At 37.2% G+C, this 23,674-nt stretch overlaps 2 protein-coding genes across 3 annotated transcripts; both read right to left on the bottom strand.

Moving 5' to 3' along the window:
• Window positions 1-480: 480 nt before the first annotated feature.
• On the bottom strand, window positions 481-13,559 carry LOC121248152 (SUPPRESSOR OF ABI3-5-like). The gene is given in 19 exon segments (XM_041146531.1): window positions 481-913; window positions 1,396-1,526; window positions 1,529-1,579; window positions 1,804-2,638; window positions 2,641-2,762; window positions 4,021-4,213; window positions 5,234-5,413; window positions 6,480-6,508; window positions 6,511-6,547; window positions 6,684-6,775; window positions 6,876-6,963; window positions 7,368-7,515; window positions 10,325-10,404; window positions 10,489-10,581; window positions 10,667-10,738; window positions 10,839-11,583; window positions 11,830-11,870; window positions 12,087-12,222; window positions 13,357-13,559. Coding segments are annotated over 18 exon segments (3,165 nt in total). The 5' UTR covers window positions 12,135-12,222; window positions 13,357-13,559; the 3' UTR covers window positions 481-733.
• Window positions 13,560-15,377: 1,818 nt separating this feature from the next.
• Window positions 15,378-20,697, bottom strand: LOC121248151 (phytoene synthase 2, chloroplastic). 2 transcript variants are annotated; one of them, XM_041146529.1, is made up of 7 exons: window positions 20,447-20,697; window positions 19,401-20,120; window positions 19,231-19,281; window positions 17,698-17,870; window positions 17,002-17,237; window positions 16,145-16,337; window positions 15,378-15,719 (listed from the first exon to the last, which is right to left on the bottom strand). In XM_041146529.1, the coding sequence occupies exons 2-7, from the start codon at window positions 19,873-19,875 to the stop codon at window positions 15,540-15,542; spliced, it is 1,308 nt and encodes a 435-aa protein (XP_041002463.1). In that variant the 5' UTR covers window positions 19,876-20,120; window positions 20,447-20,697; the 3' UTR covers window positions 15,378-15,539. The 2 variants fall into 2 exon arrangements, with proteins under 2 accessions (XP_041002463.1, XP_041002464.1); XM_041146530.1 differs by lacking the exon at window positions 20,447-20,697 and adding an exon at window positions 20,226-20,433.
• Window positions 20,698-23,674: the final 2,977 nt, after the last annotated feature.

Here is a 23,674-nt window from a genome sequence, read left to right as displayed (position 1 = left end):
AGATTTTAATTGAATTAGAAACATATGGTTTTAGGAAGTTTTGTTTTTGTTTTTGTTTTTGTTATTTTTTTTAAAATATAACGTAGATGTAGTCTATCATATCTAAACTGATGTACTATAATTTCATTAAAAAAAAAAAAAAAAGGAACCTAATCATTATATATTGATCATTCAAAATTGGCTTGTAATTATATAGAAATAATAGAAGAGATAAAAGATGTTTTAGGTTGGAGTGAAGGCAGCATGGATGATGGAGTGGAGACACTTAGCCGTTATATATGTCTAACCAAATTTCCATCTAGTTTGATTAATTATTGGACTGAAATCGGGGTAATGAAATGACTCCATTTGCCTTGAGGAAATAATACCTCTCAAGTGTCCAAATAGGTCAGGCACTACCACGATCAGAGCACCAAAATCTTCATTGATGGAACAGTACGTTCTACCGTTTTTGCTTAAAAGACCCCGGAAAACAAAGAGTAATCAAATTTTCAAAGCTTTCAATGATACTAGAACTTTTCAAGGCTTGAAAAGCTAGTTTTTACAATAGACAATAGAAAATGAGTCAAGACACACCTTCAACCAATACTGCACGACCAAATCGCCTCTCTACAATGCACACTACATTTTCTACTACCAGTTTTTCAAGGTCTTGACACTACCTTCCCTCACCTTTTTTTTGGTCAGTTCCCTGCAAACCAGGAGCAGCTTCAATTGCCCCACATCTATCTATCTACGACATCTCCCGAAACCTGGCAAGTGCCTTCTTATGAAGTAGGGTTTTGTAACTATCTCCAGCCTGCACCTCAAGGCTAGGATCAACCTGCTTCTGCTGACTCCCAAGTCCTGCTCTACTTTCCACGGCTTGCGCCTGGACTGGCTCTACCATTCCACTTCCATCCTTCCCTAATCCCTGCACACCAGAAACATTACCAAAACAAGAAAAACAGTGTCCCCAGTGTGTAAAATGTTTGAATCCTGCTCCAAAGACCAAGCGGCCACTGGTGCTATCACATTTTGAGGCGTCAAAGTTATAAACAAGTAACAAGACACCACGTCCTACACAAAACCAGGAGTAACAAACGGCAAAGTGGGAAAAAAAGGATAGTAATCAGAGTAAAAAGATGTTTAATACATGGAAGACAAAAGGGTATGATATGTCTGCCTCAAACCGCACTTTTTAAAAGTATGTCTACATCAAACTGCATTTTATAACAATAAACTGAATCCCTTATTTGAAAAAAGAACAAATAAAATTCTAGTGCTTTACCAACAGGGAGAATGAGGAACTGTTTAGTTGCAATTCATTCAAGTATGAAGAGCACATTTCAGTTATATAGAACCACTAGATCAACATTTTGTAACTACTGTGAAGTGCAAAGAAGGAAATGATACCGAGCCTTCATGCCAGCCCATGCTGCGGAGCATCCTGTTACCCACATTGCTTTCATCAATTGCTTTGTCTGCAGTAATGACCTCATAACTATTAACATTAGCATCTCCGAATACACGTCCTCCACCAACACCGGGGGAAAAGGCATTGAATCCATTGAACCCTTCCTTGATGCAATATCTCGATCTTGGATGTTCACCAACAGTAAAGAGATGGGATTTCTCAGAAGTCGATACAAATATCAAGAGATAGAGAAGCGATGAATCATAAACTTGGATAAATAAACTGGAAAATAAAACAATCATTGGCAAATGTCCCAGAGCCAGTGCTACAAATATCACAAACATATATAATAATAATATGATCACATAAGAAAGGATCAAAGGCACAAACTGTTGACCAAAGCTTACTTGAATCACCAAATCCCAAGTCAGATAAATCCTCTCCAACAGAAGATGATCCATACAAGCTCCTTCGCTCAGCTGCACGATCCCTATAGGTAGTTTGAGGTTGCTCCTTACATGTAGAAGCTGGATTGAGTGGCATTTCAGAAAACCTCCTCTTGCCACCCCCAATAGCCGCAGGTGGTGCATAGGTACCCAATGCAGATGCATCCGTTTTAAATGGAGTTACAGCTGTAGAAGTATCTGCATTTGTTGATAAAGGAAAACCACTAGCACTTGTAGCAACAGTTGAAGAGGAAACACCACCAGATGATCCTGAATACGTAGATTCTGATCTAACTGTAGCTCTTCCAGAACCCCTAATGACCCCCATCACAGTCCCCCCTAAGCTGTTACTCACAGGTCTAGGCTTGACTGGAGAATCCAAACCAACAGCCTGGGCTGCGGAAGCAGTGTTGGAAGCTCCTGAACTGGACACGGAATTATCTTTTATGGACGATGGATCAGCCTTAAACTTGCTTTTTGTGGACTGTCCAACAGAAAAGGATCTGTCATCAGCTGACCCAGATAGTTGACTCTCATCAAGAGCCACACGAGTTGCTTGCCCTTCATGACTCCTCTGCTTCCAGAGAGACAATACATTATTCATTTTCTTCTTATTTGCCAGAATACTGCTCCTTGAAGCAAGTTTTATCTCTTTTGATTTCTCTTTCTCTTTCTTCTCTGCAGCTATTGCTGCTGTTGCTGCAGCCTGTACTGCATCTGGCAATGAGGCAGTCTTCTCAACTGACGTAGTAGCTGGTGCAGAGATAACCACTTGTCTATTACTGGAACCATCTGATGCCTTGGGGGCTCAGATTGGTCACCAGATGTTTTGTTGTCATTCTGATCAGTGCAAGGGATGTACTGATGAGTTTGTTGGTCATATGTATACCAAATTCCACTGTTACCATCATAATAGAGACCTGCATAGAACATGAAGGTCAGATTCCAAAATGCAATTTCGAAGAGAGGTGATTCAAACTAAAATTCATATTCTTAGCATACATGTAGAAACATGGAGATATCGATGATCCAGTATACCAGCCAATAGAAACCACAGGTAACCAGACGCTGCTGAGGTTGGACACGGAGGCATTTGGAGGTTGATGGAAAGAAGTTCATAAGTGACGACATAGACAATTCCAACCGTGGTTTCATCCTTACAACACATATAACATCTCAATGACCACTAGTTGTATAACGACCCAAATAAGGCCCAAGCCACATTTGGGCGCATACTCCAAGAAGACAAATTAATGCTACAATTGAAGCCCCTTGAAATTTATTACAAAGGGCAAGACCTCCTTCCTGAGCAATGTAGGACATTTTTTCAATCTTTGCTACAATAAATGCAAAACAGCTATATTGTCCAGTTGAAAGGAAGGTCGGGAGTGCAGTTGGAAGCTGTGTCTGGGGAGATATGGGTTTGTCATTGGTGCCTTGTGAGGAGGAATGTTTAGGGTCGGGAGTGTAATTGGGAGCTGTGTCTGGGAAAAATGTTGTTCCCCTTGTATCTCTTCCTCCGATAAACAATATAGCGGTTGATCATTGAATTGGGTTTTGCATAAGGTTAATGAAATTCAGCAGTGTGTGAGGATTTCATATGAAGGATGTGACAACCAATTTACGGCACCACTCACTGCGATTGAGGCGGGCCACTCGCTTGAAACATCAAGATTTAAGAAAAGCAGGGAGTTAAAGCATCTTTCTTGGGCAATTAACTACGACACTAAGGAAGGTAGTTCAAGTAGAGGGAAGACTAAAGGGAGGGCATTATGAAGCCGTCCTCGTAGAGGGAGTTTCGGGTGGAGTAGTAGTCTTAATAGAAACAAGGGGTTGGGGTTGGGGATATGTGTTCTGTTCCCATTCGGGCTTGGTGTATTTTGGATAGATTTCTAATTTTCACGTGCTTATTGGTCATTAGGGATCTCTAATATGGGCTAGGTGTTTCTTGTATACATCCAGTGTACTTGGTTACTCTTATCGATATTAATATATATATAATATTTTTACTTATAAAAAAAATGCAAAAAAATTCAGACTCATAAAGTTTCAAACAGTAAGAATCTTTTTCTATATCTAATTAGCCATTCCTCTTTACATGTCACATGTTCCCCTTTGGATTTTTTAATAAAATACTAGATTGCTTATTTAAAAAATGCAGTTAGAAAAGATGTAAACCTGTGTTTCCATCATAGTAAAACCCAGAAGCAGCATCATAGTAATAACCAGATGCCTCATCCCATACAAATCCAGCTTGTGGAGCTGAACTGTCATTTTGAACTTGAACGTCCCCATCACTTTGTTCCTGCCTGCTGGCTGGTTGTTTGTCATCTGGGTTATACTCTTTTGGTGCCCATCCAACAGCATCATACTGAAAAGCCACAAGAAAGGAGCATAAGAATGCAATGACCAAATAAATGATTCAAGACTACAGAGCCAGAAGCAACTAAAAAGTACAATAATATATGTGATTAAAAAAAAAAAAAAGCATCTAGAGTTACAGGCTGATTATGAGCCACATGGAGGAATTCTTTCTATTCAATTGTATAATTGAGCCGAAAATGATAGATAACATTGGTATTTATAACACCAAACATCTACCTATAAAAAAAATGATAACACCAAAAAAAAGGAAGGGATAAGTAAAAATAAGAACAAAAAAAGCACAAGCATCAAGTCCATATGCTGCAATATGCCTAAGCCAAATGCTATAGAAAGATTATGTTAGGTTTTTACAGTCAGAGACTGCCAGCAGCAGGAGTCTTAGCTTTAAATTCCAGGCGGTTAGATAGGCACCAGTTTAGCTTTCTTAGATTCTCTAAAGTTCAATTATTTCAGGCGTAATCTATATGAGCTGTAACATAAGCTCGTGGCTCTATTTTTTGTGTTGGGAACATCCTCGGTTTATTTTGTAGTTTTCAACTCAGTTTAGGAGTGCTTTTTTAGAATACTTTTCTGTTTTAGTTAGGAATCCCAGTCCATGTTGGAAAAGGTTTAGCAATAGCCAAATTAGTCAATTCAAAGAACAAGTTCACAAACTTCATCAGCTTTCCTAAAGCTTGAGTATTGCCTTCTACTTCTCAAGAATGATCGCTTAGGAAACCGAGAGTGATTGCCTAGTGTTTATCTTTCTTTTTTTATCCTTCAATTCTCTGTTTTAATACCCATTTACCTTTAGAATTCGATCATTTTAATTATCTAACCATTGGTAAGTCCTTATTTATCAAACCCTATATAAGAAGTCTTCAAGAACTTAACATGAACCCTAAACCTAGTGTTGAAATTCTAAAGATCCCACACAAAGTTCAAAATAGGTAAAATCAAGTAACAAATAGATACTGTAAAAGGAAAAGTACAGAGTGCACATATGCATTCACGTATAAATAAGCACCTGTTGAGCAAATGTTGCTGCCTCAATTGCGGCAGCAGCAAGGCTGCTTGATTGGGAAGGTCCTGATGTGCCTGATCCTGGACCGAGGATGCTTTTTGCATATGCAACCCTCAAGATCTGCCCATTTTTTTCAAGTGTCATTCCATTCGTTGCTTCAAGAGCTTTGGTTGCATCCTCTACCTACAATAAGTCATACCAGCGGTTCTAGTTGACACCATTGTTTTAGGCAACTAACCGTCTTTCTTCCCCTATAGAGAATAACATCTTAGAAATATTCTTTCATTTTTTTGTAGGGGGGCCAGAATTAACAACAGTTTCCACAAGTCTTTAGGGGATGGATTGCCCAGAGTCCATTTGTAATGAAAGATTAAAAACTAAAATTCAACCCAAGGACCTAGACGGAAGTTTCCCACAACTTTACACCAGCAAAGAGACCTTCACAAGGCACAGCATCATGACTGAGTTAATTTTATCAGCCTCGAAAGGGAACTTGATGGAAGATTCTATCACTAACAAAGGCTAATTCAGATTTTTTTTTGCAAGTAAGAAACATTAATTCAGAAAAAATTTCTTCCTAGCTTTTCCATATGCAGGACACAACACACAAAGAAACATTCAGATAGTGTTTCCATCTGACTTGTCATAGATTTCAATGAAAATACCATTTCATCCACCTTTATATTCAACAAAAATATGACCTTTTTTTTGTTGTTGCTCTGAACAGATTTTGGTTTGATCAAGGCCTGCTTGTTTGCAGGCAGTACTCATGTTAAAGTATGTGTTACACAAAAAAAAATTGCATATTCTAAGTACCAGTATTATATTAACATTAGAGAGATTAAAAAAGGAGAGAGAAAAAAAAAAGGCAATTACTAATAAACTTGAACCACAAAAAAATTAAACAGCGGTTCCATCATTCAATTTAAGTAATCGCAAGGCCCCTTTTCTTTTCCTCCTTTGCAACCTAACCCCATCTTCAGACAGGTTCAAAACACATGGTGGGTTTTCAGAATTATTTTACCAGTAAATAATAATTTTATTGATGAGAAATAGACATAGCCCAAGTACATGGGACATATACAAGAGTAACACCTAGCAAAACTAGTCACAAGCCTACCAAACATTTATATTTTCTCTGATTTTAATAGCATATGCATGTTTACCATTACTCCATAATATGTATGAGAAAACCACACTTAGAACATAACTCAAGGGCAAGCGGAAAAGTTTAATCAAATGACCATACCGAATGAAAATGTACGAATGCAAATCCCTTGAGACATGAGTAAATTTGTCTCTGACAAGACGAAGGTCCTGCAAATTAAGATCAATAGAATTTATACACAAAATCTTGATTGGAGCGAGTCAAGGGGATGGGGGATGCAACCTTCTTCTTGAAAACATATACAGTAAGCAGAAACTTTGAACTATGTACTCAACATTTTGGTACCTTAATTGGAGCATGTTTGGAAAATTCATAACGAAGCATTTCCTCGTCAGCATTTTCATCCAATCCTCGAACAACCAAAACATGAGTAGGACCTGAAGACATACCAATACATCCGGTCAAACATTGCAGTACAGGGAAAAAAAAAAGAAGAAGAAGAAGAAGAAGAAGCTCAAAGCAACAATAAATGCTAACCTGCCTCCAATCCTTTCTTTCCTATGGGTGCTGGATTTGATAAAGCAATATCTGCTGGGAGAGCATCATCTGTACGTGGCTCGTTACACTGCAGCAAACAGAAGAAAATAAACAACCAAGATAATTTAAATAGAAATTTGAAACATCCAAGCCTCCATTTTGAACATTTTATCATTAATTCATGCCTCATGTATCAGTTCTGTCCGGTAGAACTTAATAACACTAAATCACTGATTAGGTCCAGTGAACCACCAGGTAGAACACATGAAACATCAACATGATAAAGCTGAAAAACTAGTCCTCAGCGTCCATATGGGGGCGCCTTCGGTAGAAGTAAATAAATAAAATAAACATAAAACACCCAAAAGAATATATCATCAGAGAATAACGGATAGCTGATCCATCTCCTGAAAAATGAAATGCAAGTCTTCTCACCTACATCTAAAGCTGATTTTTTTAATAAAAAGGTTCTTTATTCTTCCTGAAGCAAACCTGGAAGCAAGACGTTCGCCGAGCAAAATTGACACAGCCACAAGAGTTGCACATCCAATCAGATGGTACCGTAATGCTTCTATGGTTAAAGTGGCCTGATTTCAAAGCATTCTCTTGACCAAATTGTCCAGCCCCACCGGTTGGCTTACTACTGCAACAAAACACAGTTCACCCAGTACACTTGCAGCAAAAAATGAACCAAAGGATTTGCATGCATTCCAGACATAGTCAGTAGCACTTTGATCACAATAGATGCACTATTGATGGAAAGTATTCAACTAGCCATAATTATTTGATAAGTAAATAAGAATTTTATTGATGAGGACTAGGCATAGCCCAAGTACATGGTAACCATAATGGCCACGGTAAAATTAAACTTCATCTAGTCTGAGCTCCAGACTGATTTTTTTTAGATAAACTAATACTATGGTATTAACATTGAACCACTTATGGAGAGAGAAAACCCTAAGGCACCCAAACCCGCCGCCACCTTTCACCCACCCTAGACCGACGAGTGACACCACCTCACCACTGTCACAGACAAGGCCGACGAGCCCCGACGACTTCGTTGAGGGCTGTCCAACGTCGGTCCTCCCTCCGACGACCTGGACTTTCGCAAGGTTCTCTCTCTATCTTTCTCGGAGGCGACATAGACCATCGAACCTATGCCTCTGCCACCGCCACATACAAGTTCGACGGGATTTTGAGGGCCCTCCGACGTCGGTCCCCCTCCGGCGACCGGGATTTTGTTCTGCATTTTATTTTCGTTGATGCAGATCTGGTGTAGTACCTATTTCGATCTGCATTTTATTTTCGTATAACATCTTTTTCCTTGAGATGACAAAGTGAAATGATCCTGGGAGATGATATTGTGATTTGGGATCAGACGATGACGACATGCGACGTGGATTCGTCTCAGATGGAAGGTGAGAGGTGGTTAAAGGTGGAATAAAAACTTTCGTTTTTACGAAAGAGGGAGGAAATAGTTTTCGCATCTCTAAACATAGTAAAATGATGGCTAAGTTCATGTGTCTAGGTGGGACAACAGCTTCGTGGGTCACTAAGGGGATAAATGATTGTTTAGAACTCAATTGTCATAAAGGATTTGTCAGGGAGCTAAGGATGGGTAATGGATTTCTCATCATTCAACATCATATTAATGTAAGAGGCAGCTTTCTGCAACTCTCATAATTCCACAATGGAAGGAGAAAAGGTTTGTTGGAGGTTCCGAAAGGCGCAAATGGCATTGGATGGAAAAGGTTTTCTGCAATCCATTCAAAGCGTTACAGGGTCCAAAGTCGCTATTCTGAAGCATGCAAACAAAATGGAGTTTGTTGATGGAAAGACAACGGGAAGGCCTTCCTCGGTCAAAGGTGCCTCTTATGCCCCGGTGTTGAGGTCACTGGCAGCTAGTCCAGCCGAGAATAGCTCCAAAGCGGAAGGTAAGGGTAAGGCACTTGTAGGAGACAAAGGCTATCAGTTGACATTGGGAGAAGTGGAAGAGGTCTTGTAGGCTATCAAAGCTCAATTGACGGAAGTTATGGAGTATGTGAGAGATCTCATGATTAAAATGGATAAGGGGCTGGACCTAGTCGTGGGTTTGGGTGGTGGGTCGAAAACGGACCAGGGGGCGGGGGTAGATCCTACAGGTTTGGAGGCCTCAAGTGCACCAGAAAAGAGTTTCGACGGCATCATAGATAGGGTCGTTGGACGCCGATATCACTGTTCAAGCTGGTGTCACTTAAGACATCGGTAGCTTGTCGTCTAACTGCCCTCAGTCACCAATTACAAATGGGATTTGTACTTTTTTACAGGGTTCACTTTCAGTTGAAGATGGAGGGGTCATTCCAGGGTCTTGAGTACTTTGGAAGAAATAGACGAGCCTCTTTTAGAAGATGAAAATGGGGTAACAGAAGGTAGTGCTTCCCCTACCCCTACATGTTCTATGTAAGGGAGCAATAGGGTCTAACAAAGTGGCACAGAAAGAATTGTCGGGGGGTAAAGCACCTTCAAGCAATGTCCTCATCGATGGTGAGGAGGAACCTTTAATGGTGATAGCAACAATGGACAGCAACCATATAGCTGTTGAGGAGGTTCGGGATTTCTATGCAGGATATGGCGGGGAGGGAATTATGGGTTTGTCGTTGGTGCCTTGTGAGGAGGAATGTCTAGGGTCAGGAGTGCAATTGGGTACTGTGTCTAGGGATAATGTTGTTCCCCTGGTTTCTCTTCCTCCGATAAATAATATAGCAAGTTCACCATCGGATTGGGTTCTACATAAGGTTAACGAGATTCAACATATCGTGGGGCTTTCACATGGAGGATGTGAGGACCAATTTAAAGCACCACTCACTGCAATTAAGGCGAACCACTCGCTTGAAACCAAATCAAGTTTTAAGAAAAGCAGAGAGTTAAAACGTCTTTCTTGGGCAATCAACTACGACGCTAAGGGTGGTAGCTAAAGTCGAGGGAAGATTAAAGGGAGGGCATTATGAAGACGTTCTGGTAGATGGAGCTTCGGGTGGAGTATTAGTCTTACAGGAAACAAGGAGTTGGGGTTGGGGAGGTGTGTTCTATTCCAATTCGGGCTTGGTGTATTTTAGATAGTTTTTCATGGGCTTCTTGGGTCATTAGGAGCTCTCTAGTATGGGCTAAGTATTTTCTTGTATACGTCCAATGTACTTGGTTACTTCTATTGATATATATAATATTTTTACTTATAAAAAAAAACATTGAACCACTTTTCACAAGTTTTTTTTTATAAGTAACAAGAGATTTTATTGACAAGAAAATAGGCATAACCCATTCACACAGGAAGTATTTTTCGCAAGTGATGTAACGATTGATTAAGCATAAAAGATTTTATGTTATCGACAACAAGCATGGAAGACTACAGAATCCAATCTTATCAGATAGTGTGTTAAGAACTGAAAAATGGTTGTAGAAGAAAAAAATACCTATACTCAAAAAAAAGCTTCCTTCCATCCACAACAAGACCATCATCTCCAATCTTGTCCATCATTGCACGAGCTGCTCCCTGTTCCAAAACAATAACTGGGAATGTACACTATTCTTTTCAATGAAAGAATAAAAAATTAAGCAAGTTACACGTTAGAGGTACCACAGAAGGGAAGTCAATAAAAGCAAATCCACGCGAGATCCCAGAGTTTCGCTCTTTGATCACACGAACATGACGAAGGGGTCCCCATTCAGCCTGATAGTCCCACAAATTGACTTTTAATTAAAGAATAAATGGAAAGAAAACAATAGAATACAGAACAAAAACATTAAAATATTACAAGGATCTGGTACAAATCTTCCTCAATCGTCTTCTGTGACAGGCCCTTCACAACAACAGTGGCAGATGGGGCCTACAATAAAACAAGATTCTCATTGAAGCCATCTAGCAAGCTAAAAGTCAGAGGTACACTACATTGCATGCAAAATACACAATAAACAGTTAAAGCATACCACAGAATATTGCTCGCGATGACGCTTCTCTTCACGCTCCCTTCGCTTATCCATCCTCTCATGTCGATCATCATCGTAGCTGTCCTCGCGATGAGTTCGACTATGGCTTCGTGCTTGAGGGGACCTTGATCTAGGGAGATCATCATGCCCCCGAGACCAGGAGCGCTCATGCCTTCTATGTGGACTTTGATCTCGTTCCCGACTAGGGCATCTCTTATCACGGGATCCACGCCGCCTCCAATTTCCATCTCTCCTACTACTTCTATCGTAATCGGAATCATAACTATGACGACCATGGTCATAGTCCCTATCACGGCTGTCCTCCCTGCTTTGATGGGACAAACGGGACCTACGATCATAATCATCATAAGCATAATCATCACGATCGCGTCCCTCGAACCTAGCAGGCCTTCCAAATCCATGATCACGAGAGTTGTCAACATTGTGATACCCATCCCCAAACTTATCAAACTCTTGAATGGTATCAATGTCATGATCACGAAAGGTATCCATCTCATGGTATGAACTAATGTATGATTTTTCATGCCGCCTAGATTCCCTATCAAGAGGATATTCCTCTTCATAACTTCTCCTCCTTGATTGTGGCCAAAGACCAATAGGAGGAGGTAGTGGTGGATAGTTATCCCTGTCCAATACTTCACGATGGAAGGCATTTCTCGGATAAACATTTTCTCTTGAGTATCTTTCATCTAAAAACCTCCTTTCATCATAGGAAGCACCAACCCTGCCAAACAAATGTAAAATGGGTGGCAAGAGAAAAGATAAAATGTAATATAATGCACACCAAATAAAATAAACATAAAACAATTGAATACAATAAATTATTATAAAGCTTGGTTGCAAAAGAATAACGAACTACACACCAATAAAGCTATAACATCAGCTTCACAATCCATATAATTTCCATCAACACTTAAACCCAAGAATACTAAAATACCCCTGTGATGATGATAAGCAACTCAGCACTCACCGAAAGTTTGGCTCATGTACCGCACCATAACCCTCCAGAGCCTGTGAATTCAAGAGAATAACCTATGTCAGCCACAAATAATCAATCATGGTACGAGCTTAGGCAAATCCAGTCCATATCCTCAATGCCCCACGGCTTTCTCTCATTTTTCTTAAGGGATGAGATGCCAGGAAAAAAATGGACAATCACATGTGCCCTAATAATTTCTTGTGTTATCATCCCATATAGGTGATTATTAAAGAGGAAACCACAATTACGCTGTTATTATCCCATCCTCGGTGAAGACCATAGCGACCAGGATCCATTTCTCGCAAGCAATACCCGTCTGCGTTACGGCCCTACAAGGCTCTTGAAGGTTGTTCAGAAGGTTCAGGAGCAGTATGAAAACCTCTCCTGTAATATATGCACAAACAGAAACAGTTATGCCATGATGAACCAAGAACCAATAACTTCCATGACTTGACCTTGGCCCCTCTTTCATAACTGGAATCCTCAAAATCAAACCCTTTCCACAAATTCAGTAACACCCATCTTCCAATTCTCTTAACACACAAAACAGGGGAGGATCTTGATTGTAGAAACCATCAGCTAAATGAATATTGTCCAAAGTAATGCACAGAAGGCTACCAGTCTTGAAAAACGACGTCCAGTACAAATGTTAGATAAACAGGCATGACATTTGGCGTAAAGTAACTTCACCACACATGATTGGATAAGTAAGAGAGATAATGCAAGAAGCACATATACATCGCAATTTGGAAATCAACAGCTGCAGCAGAGAAGGGACATTTTCTTTCCGCTCATCAAAAAGAAAAAAGAGAAACTTTCCTTCCATCTTTTTTCCCCGCTTATCATGAGGAAACACACAAAATGGCACCTTTCAAACATAGAATGTCGAACATGGACATGTCGTCTTTACATTATAACTATACGGAGCCACTCATTTTTCATTTGGCAATGCATCTATCAGTTAGCGACAAAACGTTTTATGCGTTTTAAGAGACCGTTTCCTTTTCAATTAATACAAAAGTTGGTCGTGCTGAAAACTTGAGGCTTTTTTCATTCTTTTCAAAAATAAAAATGCTGGTTCTTTTACACCATGCATTCTTTTCCGTGTGAATATAGAATGAATCATTACTTATCAAAAAATCAAAAAAATATAGAATGAATCATAATCAAGTATAGCAACACAACATCAATATAAAAAATAAAAAATAAAACATAAAAAATAAAAAAGAAAGAAAGAAAGAAAGTATAGCGAGACAACAAATAGAATAACATAATTCATAATTGTTCGTGTTTAGAAGAGATACACGCACTTGCATGTATGCGTCTGTAATATCTTGGGGAATCAAGTTAGGATTGCAAAACAGCTACAAGGGAAAATGAATGGTAAACCGCGAAATTGAGTGCCAAGAAGTTCAGGACAAAAAAAATCAAGCGAAGAAACCATGTGACTTTCTAAACAAAGTTTGACTAATCGATGAATCTATAAAGAACCAAAAACCTAATTCGCAGAGAACGTACCAGGAGGACCTGCGGATGTGGGTCGGATCTGATCTGATCTGATCTGGGCTCGTCTATATTATCCTCCTTCTTCTTGTTGTCCTTCCCCTTCTTGATTTCGCTGTTCTTCTTCAGGATTTTACTGTCTCAGGCACAGAACTGTGGACATTCGACTTAGGCCCCAAACTCATGCTGTACATACAAACTCAGGGACATGTAGAGGTTATGGGCTATATATGTGTGGGTCAATTTGGGCAGATGTGCATATTCCATATTTTGGGGGGCTTGCTTGGCAAATATGTTTTTTTTCTTCTTTTCTCGAACAAAGTTTTTTTTTTTTTTTAGATTTTCTTAAACAAAAAATTGGTTTCACACTCTTCCGAGTCCTATATAATATGATCAAAATGTAGGGTTAGCTTTCATTTGCTTTCATAAATCATTTTATCTCATCTCATTTAATTATTATAATTTTTTAAATCCCTATACAAAATATAAGAAATAATTCAATTTATTCAAATCTCAAAACAAAAATAATATTCTAGTAATATGTATTCAATTTTCTACTTTTATCTCGTCTCATTTCATCTCAATTTATTTTATCCGTATAAACAAACGAGGAGTCTCGCATTAGAATTTAACTTTTATGCAGTGAGTTAGTAATGTGTGTTGTTATGTAAATGAATAGAGATCAACTATGATGAATAAAAAATGAGTAATGCTAGATACTAAATGTATAAGTTCCGCATATACTCTTTATAAAAAATGAGATCAACTAGTAAAAATTAATTTTTTCATATAAATTTTATATTTACTCATTTTTTTAAAGAGAATGCACAATTTTCACTCTTTAAAACTACAAATATTATTTCTCATAACAAATAGGTGGATCTTGTCCATTTTAATGAAAAATTTGGCTTATATCCTATTAAGATTTTGCTGAGTACATCATATTTAAAAATGGAATGAAAAATAAATCTACCTCTAATAATATTTTTATTAGATATAAATTCTAACTCTTTTTTTATTGGTATCAGGTGTCCGAGAACAGTATCCCGACTAATTTTAAGAATATATAAACTCTCGACAATAGCTTAATCTAATCCATTAGTCTACAACCCTCATTTGCTTTTTCTAATTTGTCTTTAATTTTGTGGCAAACTTAGCTTGTGGTACTTTTAGTTGAATATATCGTAAATACATCCCATATGCTAAATAATAATAATAATAATAATAATGAACAAAATAAAATTTATAAGATAGAGAATATCAGCAAGAAAAATACATCTAAATCTACTAATAAGTTAAAACCTTATCCAAGATTGATCTCAATGATGCTGCTTTTCTTTCATCTTAGGTGGTACTGATTCAAAGACATTCTCGTACTTTTCTTTCAATCATTCAACTCAATGATGCTGCTTTTCTTTCATCTTAGGTGGTACTGATTCAAAGACATTCTCGTACTTTTCTTTCAATCATTCAACTTTTTGGTTCGAGCAACTTCAACTCTGAATTTTAGCTTTTCTTGTTGCGCCCATCCATCTAATACCGCTACCAATATATGTTTGTTTAATTCACGCTTGTAAGAAAGAAAGGAAGGATTGAATGAACTTGAAGAATAAATAGGGAGATAATGAGACATTTATTAATGAAACACATTTGAACTAATTATTTATTTAAAAAAACAAATATATAAATCTTAAACACTTTCTATATATTTTCTGTATTCTCACTGTTAATATTTTCTGTTATATTATGGCTTAATGCAAGAAATTTTTTAGAATACACAGAAACTCTCAAACTTCTCACCGTAAAAGTATTGAATTCGCTGTCTATGAAATAGTTGGAATGGTTCTTAGATGGACTTTTTGAGATAAATATTGAAACTTGAGTTTCTGGGATTGAAATCGAAGACGCCAGGAATGCTTGCAAACTCATACACCATGAGCATGGAAATCCACTGCAGGCACATGGGTTTCCATTACATTTCTGTATTATGTATGGAAATCCACTGTTGCCATCTATTTCTGTAGCACAAGGCTAGATTTTTCAAGGAATATTTGGAGGGAGGCTTCTACTTTTTACTGCGAATACCAGCTGCACAATAAGGTTTGGTAATATACAGAATATGCCTTTTCCTTTTAGCTTATAGTTAAGCTTTTCCCCCACATAATCAGTTCTATAATTTTATGCCCAGTATTTCAATTTCATGCCTTGGTCAACAGAGATGATGTTCTTGATGGTGGGACAAGAGATTTTGTGTATGCAATCGGCAAAGCAAGTAACTTCTTGGCTTTGCTTACATAAGCCCTCTGGGTGAAGTTGTTGTAGTCATTTGCTTCAATCTCGTCCAATATTTGGCGGTACAATAACAAGGACGCCCATACCTGCAATATCCAAGAACTTGGTAGCTCAGAAATAAACTAACAGGCAAAGATATATATCCAACAACAATTCAAAATTTTCTCAATCACATGAGAAAATTTCCCTTTCCAGTGTGTATCTTTCATGTGACAAACGATGGAGGGCAAGATACTTTAATAAAAGAAAAAAAAAAAAAAAGAGAGTCAGATTTCCAGATGAAAAAAGATATTTCAAGGACTGGCCTACAAGGCTGTGGAGATGGAGAACATTTTTTTTTTTGAAACTCAGGATTTGGATTCGTAGAGCAGTATGCCTATATTACATTCTTTGATATTTATGAAAAATTATTGCGGTGGCAACTTTTTTTTTTTTTTAAGGTTTTTAAAGTTAAAAACCTTAGTGGGTAATCCATGGAATGAATTTTCATATTGTTAGGATGATTGTTTACCGGCCATCTACTAGCTGCACTCAGTTCTGTCACCCCTTTCTCTGCCTCATCAAAGAACATCCTTGCCCTCTTTATTTGATTCTTCATGAAGTTTCTCCATTTGTCTGTCACCTTTCCAGCAAATATGTCTTCATCTGAAAGCCCTGCCTGAGTTAGCTCATCCTGTGGTAGATAAACCCTACCTCTTCTAGCACTGGATAGAGAACAATTCATGAGAAGTGGATAATAAAGAGATGAGTCAAGGTCGTACTACAGATACAATTATTTCCATCAAGAGACATTTACTAAGGCACTGAGCTTTTAGTTGAGATTCGATTTTATTCCCAAAGGAATAAGAGAATAAAGCAGTGGTTGTACACAAATAGGGAGGAAAAAAATAAGAAAATAATGCTTGATGTTGTAAGAATTTCCTTAAGAATGGCTGTCATGAAATTCAAAGTTCACTTTAATCAACAAAGCTTCTCTGGGAACCTATGGATAATATGGATCATAAACATTATATTAAACAGAACTGGGATGTAGAATCACTTAGAATGTTCAATACTAGATGCAAGGAACCTCAAAGTCCAGACTGGACTTGGCTGGCTGGTTGAACAGAAAGAACCAGCTTTGATGAAACAAATTTTGGACAATCCAGTTTTGAAAACAACCTAGCTGCATACAAATACTTGAACGTATATCCCTGACCAGGTTGATTGTACCACATTTCACGTCTTTGGAGTTGGTTATGGTAACTTATAACTGGATAGCCCAATCAGCCAAGAAAAAACCTCCCAGGCTTGGGCATTTTCGTTGTACTAATATTACCAATAAGACTGAATAATTATGGCTAATCCTGTCTAAAGCTCTGCACTTACTCTTCTCCAACATCCCTTAGTATGTTTGTAAGCTGATTTGCAATCCCCAATGCCAAGGCAGCATTATATACACCCTCTGTTGTTGCTTGCGAATCAGGTGCAATGCCCATAACTGGAACACTCATCAATCCAACTGTCCCAGCAACATAATAACAGTAGAGATAGAGTTCATCAAAATTTTTGTATCTTGACTTCCTTAGGTCCATTCTCATTCCTTCAATCATATCCTCGAATGGCTGCAGTAATAACGGTCACACGATTGGGTTAGAAGTTGTCTAATAATCAAAGCAAGAAGCTTTTGAAAAAGATGCTATAACTTTGATCAAGGGTATTGCCAGTAAAATGGAAGTCGTCATTTAAGCCTCAAATGAGATTTGGAATAGTGAGACTACAAAGACGTACGGTGTTCTGATATTCCTTTTCCCTTTGTTGGTGGAGACATGCCATCCCTTTTCTTTGTTCTTTTTCTTTTTTGGCAAGTAACATGCTGATCCTATCTCTCAGTTCAGACCTAATGTGTTGATGAATTTTCATTGTTGCACCATATTCAGTTTATTTTCAAGTTCTTTTTAATAGTCTTAGTAGCTTAAAAGTACAACCTAGAGCTATTATATTAATAAGATATAATAAAATAGTGTGAAGATTTTTATTGTTGTAGTCACATATTTCAAGGATTTCTCAAGAGTACCGTCTAACCTGGATATCAACAGGGAATTTGGTGACTGTATCTGATAAAGCGGCATCAAGCATGTCAAATGGACGGCCTCGAAAAAGATCTTCCAACCGTGACTCCCACCTATCCAAAGCTGTTGGAGTTATATGCGAAGCATTTGGCCCATCGACAAGCTCATCTGTCCTCCTACACCACACTGTATGTGCAACATCATAAGGGAAATATATCAACTCAACTCAACCCTTAATTTCAAACCAACTGGGGATTATAAGAACTAAAAGATGAAACTAATTTAGTTTTATCAGATTGAAGTCACGTATATAGAAATTGCTCACAGACACATGGACTATAGCAGAAATAGAGAAGGAAAACAGACTGTTCACCTATCTGTTATTAGATTTATACACATACATTCACCTATCTAGTATTTTGGTGGCGGTTGTAGTTGTGGCGGTCTTGGACACTGGGATGTATTTCTCTTTTTCTTGCTGCATTTTTTTTTACTGTTCAATAAATTTTCAATAAAGGTGAAAGCCTAAGTTAGCCCACATAAATTAAAAGACTAATCTTGCTTCCAGATACCAACTAAGATAAAAACAATCCTCACTGCAGTAGCTGGGCGGTTCCTTGGGGAGAGTAAATCAGTTACTGTTGCCTTTATTGGATTTCATTCTCCCTATAACAGGGTGACAAAAGATATGAAGATTAGAAAGTCACATTTTGGAGAACAACTATGGAAATCTTAAAGACCTTACGTCCTTAAATGATCTTTTGGGTTTGTACCAAATGGCCTACTTTTTTCTGCTAAACTAACTACTAATACACACAGTGAAGAGAACCAAGGCCTTCTTCCAAGCAAGGCTCTACTTAATGATTATTGTCATCTCATACATTTTTTTTATAAGGATTGTCATCTTATACGTATTCTTAGAAAAGCAAGAAGCATAATCCAAAATGCTAATGAAAAGGTACCTAACTTCCTTTGATAGGGAAAGAAGCCGTAAATCATAGAATTTTAAAGCCATAAAAGTTATTCCAATGACAAGAGTTTTAAAGCATGAGGTAAGAAATACTGGGACGGGTCAATGAGAATGATTGTATTTGCTTTGACAAGTATAACATTTGACTCAAGAAAAGACAGAGACAGGTATTACATTTAAAAATTCATGAGGTTGTTACACGTTTGATAATCATAAGTTCCTCTGCCCTAGCACACTCGTGAATAAAGAAAAGAGAACTAATCACCACGTTACACGGGCTGAGGAATATTTTTTTTTTGTTGATAAGTATACACGGGCTGAGGAATATTATAAGTTTCTCACCAAGGCAAGAACCTCTTACTTCTAAGTATTAGCAGAAGCTCTGCAACTTCAAGAATTAGGAGCTCAGTAATTTTAACAACTGCCTTTCTTTGCTTGCTATGCTGTGATATAACTCTTGTTATAGACATTGACCTTTTAACTTATTAATTCCAATGGAGGAGCCAGAAAAAAGTTGTATTGGAGGGAGAAAAGGGGAAGAAAGATGTGATCTGATAGAAGGCCATAGTCACTCACCATATATTGCCCAGATAGCCCTTCGCCTTTCAGGGGTCATTAGCAGAGTACCTGAAAGTGAAAAGGCAAAAGCAAGAAAGAATTGAATTCCGAAGTACAGAAGATACAGCATTCAAATCTCAAGTAAAAAATGCAAGCAATAATTATAGGATAAATAAGAGGACGCTAACCCAAGTAGAATGTCTTTGCATACTCTGCGCAAACTTCTCCACAACGATCATAAGCTTCACTTAACAAGCTGAGTGTCCCAGGAAGAACGATATCCGGCTTTACATCAAGATCACCACTAGACCTCAACTGCTTTTTAACCAGAGCTGCCTGCTTTAGCACCACATCGTAAACCTTCTGCTCCGATGACACGGCCAATTCTCCCGCAGGGTTTGCTACCATGCTTGATAGTACAGGGAAGTTGCTTCCACTGTCTAAGCCTGAGCCACCAACGCCCGAATACTTCAAATCTGTACTAACTGAGCAAGAATTCCATTTCTCTTTCCTACCTTTCTTCGCTCTAATTGATCCCCAATATCGGGATATAGAGATTGATGGATCTAAAAGCCGGTTTCCATCTCTGACCGAATTGAAGAACCCAACGGAGTTGGATACCTCTATGCTTGGGGTGACAATCCATAATAATGCTACAGACATTATTGAACTCGAGATCGTAGCAACCCAAATATACTGAGATATTCTTGTCCTTCTCGTCTTCCTATGTCTCCAACCTTGATTTAACCTAAAGATATCCTTTGAAAGCAACGCGGTTCAACTTCCAGGGAAGGATTAAAATATTGCCACAAACAAACGAAACCAAATTTTCCAGTCGAAACCAAACCACCCAACCCAAGAATGGAACTTCAGTTGGTGAAAAGCCAAGGAAGCTCAGTCCAAACTCTCTGTGATTGAAGCAAAAAAAAACATGGTTAAATAAACAAATAGACACACAGCCAATGCTTCAAGAACATCAAATTATCAGAAAACCAAAAACCAGCCATTCGCACCAGCAAGAACTCACAAAATGGGATCTTTAACAAGAAAATATTTCAGAAGTAAGGCAACGAAAAGTAAGGTCGGGTAATTGCTCAACGTTTTCTTTGTCTAAGTTACTCAAATGGGTTGGTTCCCCTTTTCACTCAGTTTACCATAACAAAATCCCTCTATGAAATTCATTGCAGCTTTTTACTTTACAAAATCTGAAACAAAAACGTCAATTGAAACATACGTATGTAGAAATCCAATGAAAAAAGAAGCCTATCTGTTGGATGCTGTTGCTCTAAAGCAACTCAAAAGAGCTTCCAGTTTAATTAATACCAAGTTCAAGGCATCAACATCAACGTCATTGGAACAGAAAATTACAACCACGAGCAAAAACCTTGCCAAACATCTGGCCACGGTTCCAGACTCTACTATAACAATGTTTTTGTCTCTAGTACTCTCCTGTTAATGAAGGTGTCTTTTTCATTATTGTCATGCAAACTTTTTTCTCTTATTTAAGCTCTTGTTTAATAGCCTTTTTTTGGGATCGGGATTGGGTTTTTTCGTTTATCTTAATTTGCCTTTACGGTCTTCTCGTTTATAATAACCTTTTTGTCTGTCGATTAAGACCAGTGCTGCTGGGCAAGCCCGATGTCAATCCGATTTACAACCCGCCCGCTTCTTAGTAATAGGGATAAAAAAAAATGTTAAATGTATTTATAAAAAATTTACTTCTCTACATATTATGTTAAAAATTATAAAATTTTAAATTTAAAAAAAAACTAATAATATGATAAAAGCATAAGTACATGTGACACTACTCAATAGATAATTAGATTAATATCTTAATACAATTTTGCAACTTTCATTTTTTCCCGAGTCACAAAATCATTTAAACACTGAAATTCAAAGAAAGGACAGTTTTCTTTAGAAAAAAAAAAAAAAAAAAAGAAGGTACGAAGAAAAAGGGTACATATATAAAATTAGTCTCGGTAAGATTCCAACTCGGATCCCAGGAAAAGAAAGAGCAGCGTTTGAAAATATGAGGAGTTCGGAAGAGGATGACACGTAAGAAGAAGCACCCAATCAGTGGAAGATAACGTTATCAAATACGTGCTAACTTTGCCACTGTTAAAGAAGATGGGGTGGGGGGGGTGGTGGTGCTGGTGTGGGGCCCCGGCTAGTGGAAGAGAGTGTGGAAGTCACTGCTAAGTGCTAGGTTGGCAGTGTGTGTGGGATGTAACGGAACGGATTGTTTTGGGGACAAACAATAGAGGTGTGACCACCGTAATGACGCCTCCTCCGTCTCTCTCTCTCTCTCTCTCATTTTTGTCCGTGTTTGACGTAGAAAAAGTGTGTGGGAAAAGACCACATTGTTGTTGGTCGTGCCCTTGTGGGGCTGTGGAGTCCACACGTTTCGGCCACTGGTGTTTGTGGGCCGGTCATTGGACACGTATCCCTTGTGTTGACCTAACTCTACTGCTGTCTTTCTTTCTTCTTTTATTTTATTTTATTTTGTTTTCTCTCTTTCGTTAATTTGGATTGGGTGGTCGTGCCATTGCGCTGCATGCTGGACGTACGTTCTGAATCTAACCATAAATCCCCACCTCCCCCTAAAAAGTGCTTTGCACCACTCGACGTGGCTCGTTTCAGGATGCACCATGTGGACAAAGACATTCCTATTAAATGTTAAGAAAAATATTATTTTCAAGTCCGTCTATCTAATAAATATTTGCATTACCTTATAAAAATATATTTTAAATTTTAAATTTTTCAAACTAACTCTTATCAATTATAATAAAAATGTTGTGTTCTTCAAACCGATTTAATAACAAGAAAATTCTTAAAATTGTCAAAAATATAACTCTTAAAAATAAGATTGCGTGCTATTATTAACAAGTTATTAGGATCGAACTAATATGTACTGATTTTATATTTTTTAAAACCGATTACGTCCTGATTACCCTCCTAAGCCGGTATCTCCGGTTTTACCGGTTTTCGGTCTGATCCGGTTTTTTGATTTTTTTAAAATATAAAAATATATAATAAAGTGTTACCTTTTATGATAAAATGTTATTAATAATTAAATATATTTTTTTTATATTTAAAGCATATGATCAATTAAATTTTCGTCTTTAAGATTAAACTTTTATTTTATAAAATATAATAACATTATCGTATATATAATTATATTAATAACATATAATCAAACAAATTACAAATGTTCATATTTAAAATTAACATTTCATATATGATATATAATTATATATATTATATATAAAAATTTAATATATAATTATATATTATATATAAAACTTATATATATATATGTTCGGTTTGGTCCGGTCTCGAAAACTACGGAACCGAAACCGGATCGATTCCGGCCAGTTTTCAAAATATAGGAACCGGTTTCGGACTGGACCGGTTTAAAAACTAGACCAACTGGTTCGGTCCGGTTTATCGGTTTAAATTTATACCCTTACGAGGTAGTAAGATTTTTTCCCTCTTTTCTTTTTTTGATAGATAAATTAATATAAATTAATTAGTAAAATTAGTAAAATCAAAATTAAAAGGACTCTTTAATGTAAATTATGTAATTAACTCATTAAAAAATAATTAATTATAATTATATTTATGATATTAATAATTACTAACTTAATAGTTTAGAAGGTATCTATATTTTACATTTTATATAATCAATGTGATAGATTAGAGAAAATTATATAATTAATCTATACAATTATTATATAAAATAATATGTTATATATAATATTTAAAAGATTTAAATACAAGTGATTCGATCGGTTTTAATCTGATTTAAAATAACACCCCAAGATCGTATGAAGATTTGTAAAGATCCCACCAAATAGGAATTCGGATCCGAACCGACCATTCGGTGGGCCGAAAAATCTTCACTCCTACCGAAATTTATGCCTTTTGGCTTTTGGCGGTGGAAGGGACAGCACCAGCTAGATGATAATTGTTGTCTTAAAAAGTTAACATGTCTGCCTGCTAATTGCTATATATTGTCCCTTCATTTGTATGTTTTTACGTATATAATAATTTTTTTCATAAATATAACACTTTATCATTATTTCTAATATAACATCACGGATTCGCAGTTTTGTATCATTTTTAATATTTTGAATTGAATATAAAAAGAAATTGAATAATATCACAAATAAAAATTATAGTTTTTTATTTGGTGCGGAATTTGCAACGATTTCTAAGAAACTATAGTTTTTTTGTACTGTTTTCCAAACAAATAATAATAACAATTAAAACATTTGTGAATAATATTTGTCAAGTCAACCCATCTTGTCCTCGTACTGAATTCATGGTCCATGCAGAATGTTCGGTTTTGTTAGAGATCCCGCCGCACAAAAGAATTCGAGCTTCTTGGTGCCGGCCCGCATGGTAGTTGGGCCTGGATTCGCAATTTCAGGATTTCAGGACCAGCCTCTTCACTCCCAAA

The sequence above is a fragment of the Juglans microcarpa x Juglans regia genome, chromosome 2D (assembly GCF_004785595.1).
Source record: "Juglans microcarpa x Juglans regia isolate MS1-56 chromosome 2D, Jm3101_v1.0, whole genome shotgun sequence".
NCBI lineage: Eukaryota > Viridiplantae > Streptophyta > Magnoliopsida > Fagales > Juglandaceae > Juglans > Juglans microcarpa x Juglans regia.
This window is presented reverse-complemented; position numbering and strand designations above follow the sequence as displayed.

What these genes read in the sequence shown, in the direction of transcription:
- LOC121248151 (XM_041146529.1), bottom strand. Translation starts at nt 19,875, where the DNA reads ATGTCTGTAGCATTATTATGGATTGTCACCCCAAGCATAGAGGTATCC. An exon ending in TGCAAAGACATTCTACTTGG is followed by an intron (nt 19,282 to 19,400) that starts GTTAGCGTCCTC and finishes TTTCACTTTCAG; the next exon opens with GTACTCTGCTAATGACCCCT. An exon ending in GTGCAGCTAGTAGATGGCCG is followed by an intron (nt 15,720 to 16,144) that starts GTAAACAATCAT and finishes TGGATATTGCAG; the next exon opens with GTATGGGCGTCCTTGTTATT.